Source organism: Hordeum vulgare, chromosome 2H (assembly GCF_904849725.1).
Source record: "Hordeum vulgare subsp. vulgare chromosome 2H, MorexV3_pseudomolecules_assembly, whole genome shotgun sequence".
In the NCBI taxonomy this organism is placed as follows: Eukaryota; Viridiplantae; Streptophyta; class Magnoliopsida; order Poales; family Poaceae; genus Hordeum; species Hordeum vulgare.
The window spans coordinates 4,436,516-4,440,977 of record NC_058519.1 but is presented as its reverse complement, the minus strand read 5'-3'; the positions used below and the strand labels follow the sequence as shown (position 1 = coordinate 4,440,977).

The 4,462-nt window shown below is 44.8% G+C and overlaps 1 protein-coding gene across 1 annotated transcript; it reads left to right on the top strand.

Moving 5' to 3' along the window:
* Nucleotides 1–1,183: 1,183 nt before the first annotated feature.
* Nucleotides 1,184–4,105, top strand: LOC123431513 (CBS domain-containing protein CBSX1, chloroplastic-like). Its single transcript, XM_045115330.1, has 5 exons — nucleotides 1,184–1,586; nucleotides 1,696–1,878; nucleotides 2,832–2,901; nucleotides 3,017–3,088; nucleotides 3,659–4,105. Exons 1-5 carry the CDS (start codon nucleotides 1,290–1,292, stop codon nucleotides 3,709–3,711), a joined length of 675 nt encoding a protein of 224 aa, XP_044971265.1. The 5' UTR covers nucleotides 1,184–1,289; the 3' UTR covers nucleotides 3,712–4,105.
* Nucleotides 4,106–4,462: the final 357 nt, after the last annotated feature.

Sequence of the window (4,462 nt, the reverse complement as noted above, 5' to 3'; positions counted from 1 at the left end):
TGAGCAGGGGCGAGGGTATATATAGGCAGCAATTTAGTCCCGGTTTTTGTCTAAAACCAGGACTAATAGCCTATCATTTAGTCCCGGTTCTGGCCACAAACCGGAACTAATGCTCCGCGACACGCCACGTGGCAGTCGCTGGATCTTTAGTCCCGGTTTTTGCCCCGAACCGGGACTAATGAAACGAAACGAACCTGGACTATTGCCCTGGCAACTCGAACCGGGACCAATGCCTCGCATTGGTCTTGGTTTTAGTTTGAACCGAGACTAATGGTCTTTTCTTCTTCGGTCGAAAGACCCATTTTCTACTAGTGATAGGCCCTCCTGCCTGGGGTCCCCGCAGAGGCCACGTGGAGGCCCTTTTGTCCAGGTTGGTAAAGGAACCGAGACTTCAAGTTTTGAGCTTTAGTCCCGACCCTTTAGTCCTGGTTCCGCAACCGGAGCTAATAGGCCTCTAGAACCTGGACAAATGGGCCATTTTCTACTAGTGTGGTATGCACTTAATTTATGTGGATGAAATTTGTGGATATTTTAACCTTGCAGGTTTATCTGGAGACAGGGCTAAGAAGAAAGTGTTCCCTTTATCTTCGGAGGGAAATGCATTGACATGGTATAGACTACGTGATGATAGTGACACATGGGATTGTTATCGTTTGAAACTCGAGTTCCACCAAATTTTTTATCTTATGCATTTGGTTCATCGTGATCGGAATTATATTTATAACTTCTGACCTCGTGAAGGAGAAAGTATCGCTCAAGCTTGAGAAAGGCTCAAGTAAATGCTTCATAAATGCCCCAATTATGAACTCTCAAGAGAAATAATTCTTCAAAAAATTGATGCTCGACTTTTTCATAGTGATCGAAATATGTTTGATTCTTCTTCAACTAGTTTTTTTTATGAAGAAGACTATTAAATTTAAATCATGAAAAGATTAAGCGCAACCATGAAGATTCCTCCCGTGGCATCGTTCGCGCGTGGGTGGATCGAACGGGGAGCGTGGGGCCAATCCAACGACGCAAGGATGAACCGATCTGGTCCTCGCGCCGGTCGGCCGGCTCTTAGTGTATTCCCCGCAACGGTTTTCCACGTTCTCGAGCACAAGATCTATCTCCGGCTGCAGGTGGGCCCCCGATTCCCACGTCCTTCCAGAAGCATCCACATCACTCTCCACTCCACTCTACTGTGTCCGCTACTCACCCACCCGTGATACACGCTGCTCCGCTCCGCTCCGCTCCAGACCCCAATCCCATCACCGAATCTCTCGCACCGGCACCGTCGACGTCCGTCCATGGCGTCCTCCTCACCCTCCGCCGCCGTCCACCTCGCCACGAGGACCTTCTCGTCCACCCCCTCCGCGCCGCGCCGCGGGCCGCCGAAAGCCGCCTCCTTTGTCAGCGTTCCGGCCGGACGGCGCCGGGGGCAGCGGCGGACGGCGGTGGCGGCGCTGGGGGACATGGACATGCGCCCGGCCATCGACGAGAACCCCGAGGGCGTGCTGTCCGGCGAGTGGCCCGGCAACTTCTCCCTCGCCAGCTACGACGACCTCCGCCAGTACCTCGAGTCCCAGATCGTCTCCACCGACAAGGTCCGTCGCGAGCTTTTTCGCTTTCTCTGGCTAGATCTGATGGTTTTCCCGTGCTTCCGTCGCGATTGGATTGAATCGGATCGGGTTGGGTTGGGTTGGTCTGCTGCAGATGAGCCCCACGGCGAAGCTCGGGGAGGTGATGTCGCGCCCGGTGGAGGTGGCCACGCCGGACCAGAAGCTGGCCGAGATCGACGCCCTCTTCGCCACCCAGTCCGGCCTGCCCGTCGTCGACGGCGAGGGCAGGTGCATCGGGGTCGTCTCCAAGAAGGATAAGGCCAGAGCATCCAATGGGGTCAGTCCTAGCTCTTCAACCAATTGTATGACCAATCATCAATTGTAGGAATATGTGTCAACTAATCTGAAACAAGGCATGGTTGAGGGATTGTTCCTGTCTGCCTTGTTTGATTTATGCCAAAGTCAAATTCAGTTGTATGCTCCACCCACTGTTAGATTTACACTACCACTAACTGAATTTTCAGTTCATACTGAATGCTGAAGCACAAAATATAACCAAATTATATCCCCTGAGGTTGTTTGTACCTGAATATTCAGGGATTGGATAAGATGACATGAGCTTCACACAACATTTTAGGTGTGGAAAGAAAATGGTGCATGCTGAAGCACAAACTTATAACTAAAAGAATTTAACCATTAACATGTTCAAGTCCTTTAAGGTGCTACCACAACATTTACGGGTTGAATTAGATGGTGTGAACTTGAAAACATAACCTCAAGTGCAGAAAATAGCTACCCTGAGTTTTGCATCTAACTTTCTGAATAATACTTATATCCATTGGGCAGCAGTTACCTATATATAAATCAGCCTGCAAGTGAGGAACAACAAAAGTGTATGTCCCATAGAAAATTGTGTCTTTTATTTTTTTAAAGGGCAAAGAAAATAAATACCACTAACTAGTAAAATATCGAGATATATATTGTGTATGTATGAAGTGAACTTCTACAGTTAGTTCTTAACACATTAGTATTCCAGGACCTTTTTAATTTTAGGCTAAATGATGACTAATCGGTTACATGTGTTAGAAACATCCCTAAATGAAGGCCGCTACTTCTAAGACCCTCACCTTACTTCTAATAATCTTTGGTTTGGCTTTGGTATATGACCATGACATGAGCACAGAACTATACTAGAGAATAACATGGCATTATTTTTATAAAGTTTCTGAGATTCAGTTTATAAGGGTTTCTGTTGATGCTGATCTTTCCTTGCCTCCTCTTGTGATGCAGTTGGACTCAACCATTGGAGAAGTCATGTCCTCTCCTGCTGTAACTCTGACTCTGGAGAAGACTGTTTTGGGTAACTTTTGCTTCCCTCTACCCTACAGCTCTACAACATATAGTTTATACAGAAATGTAAAGTCTTTTCAGTAGGATGTGCTAACGAGTTTCTTTGCAACTGGTTACATGAGCAGAAGCTGCTGCACTAATGCTGAAGCACAAAGTTCACAGGATACCAGTTGTGAATGAACAACAGCAAGTCATTGGTAAGAATTTGAAAATCCCTTTGATTGCCATCTCTGAAAAAGGAAAAAACATAGATGCAGCCATTTACTTGGTATGGTTACCATAAATGCTACTTAATGCAGTGTAGTTTAAAAAAAATGCGGATATGTAGAACCATTCCTTTGTAGCTGTTTGCATTAAGATAATAGGGTAAATATGTTGGGTACTTGCTGGTTGGATGGAAATTGAGTGACCCTCTTATGAAATAATGTATTTTATCTTTGTTTTCTCACCTATCGAGACTCATATTTCCTGGACATTCTACTACCAGTATAATCTATGTTCGCAGTGATCTCCACCGAAAACAAGCCAATAGTAGCACACATTCATATCATGTTTTCTCACTGTAACTGTAGGCCACCATTTCTTAGTTCCCTAGAACCTAGTTTGAGCAACAAATGCATAAAATCCCTGTGACTGCAGAAGACTGCACACAACTGCATACACATGACTTACCTAATGAGAACTAGGAACACTGTTTTCACTTAACTGGGTAGAATTCTTCCATTATAACTGTATAAACATTGTCCATGTTTCTTTCCTACAAGCAGGTATCGTCACCCGGACAGATGTGTTCCAGGCCCTGGAGGCCAGCAAAGCATAAGAAGATCCTGCATCCTTTATCCTCACTGTACATTTCGACGCCGGTAGCAGCTTACTTAGCCTACGGGAGTGTCGCTCCTGTACAGTAATAACCCTAGTGGTGTGATGTGTACATGCCAAGGCCTTTCTATAGCGTGCTCTTGGGGTGTGTGTAGTGCTTCTTTATGAGTTGCCGCTGTGTTGTTGGACCTGTGTGACCTTGAATAGTTGTTCTGGCATGGGTGTGTTTGCTCTCTCTTTTGTGATGCAGTTGTGAGTATTTGTGCAGCTGACAACTTTGCCTTGGTTGCAGCTGGTCCGCAGTATCTCTTTCATGTAGTAAGGTGCTCTGAAAGCTGAACTACATTTGAACTTTGATCGTTTAAGCATGTATATATATGGTTATGTTTTGAGAAGCTTATGTATAACACGGGTGCCACAGCCTTTGGCCGCAGGGTACCTAAGGCGAAAATGAGATATAAATTGTGTCGTGTGATGTGCTAGTACAGAATTGCTTTTTAGCTCAAATGGTTGTGTGTGGTATTCTTTTGTTAGGTCCTGTGTGCAAATCTTGGTTTAAGCCAATTTTTTTCTTTCTTTTGTTTTTACCCAATTAAAAGGCACATTTTGTCTACTTAATATTCAATATGGATTATTGTTAAAAATCAGTTTTTTACTTATGTATAACTATTTTTAAAAATTTATAGAAAGATATACATATATATGTTGTGTAGGCTAAAATGAGGTACTCCCATGTATATTTTGATATAAAC

What these genes read in the sequence shown, in the direction of transcription:
- LOC123431513 (XM_045115330.1), top strand. Translation starts at nt 1,290, where the DNA reads ATGGCGTCCTCCTCACCCTCCGCCGCCGTCCACCTCGCCACGAGGACC. An exon ending in AGATCGTCTCCACCGACAAG is followed by an intron (nt 1,587 to 1,695) that starts GTCCGTCGCGAG and finishes GGTCTGCTGCAG; the next exon opens with ATGAGCCCCACGGCGAAGCT. An exon ending in AGGCCAGAGCATCCAATGGG is followed by an intron (nt 1,879 to 2,831) that starts GTCAGTCCTAGC and finishes CTTGTGATGCAG; the next exon opens with TTGGACTCAACCATTGGAGA.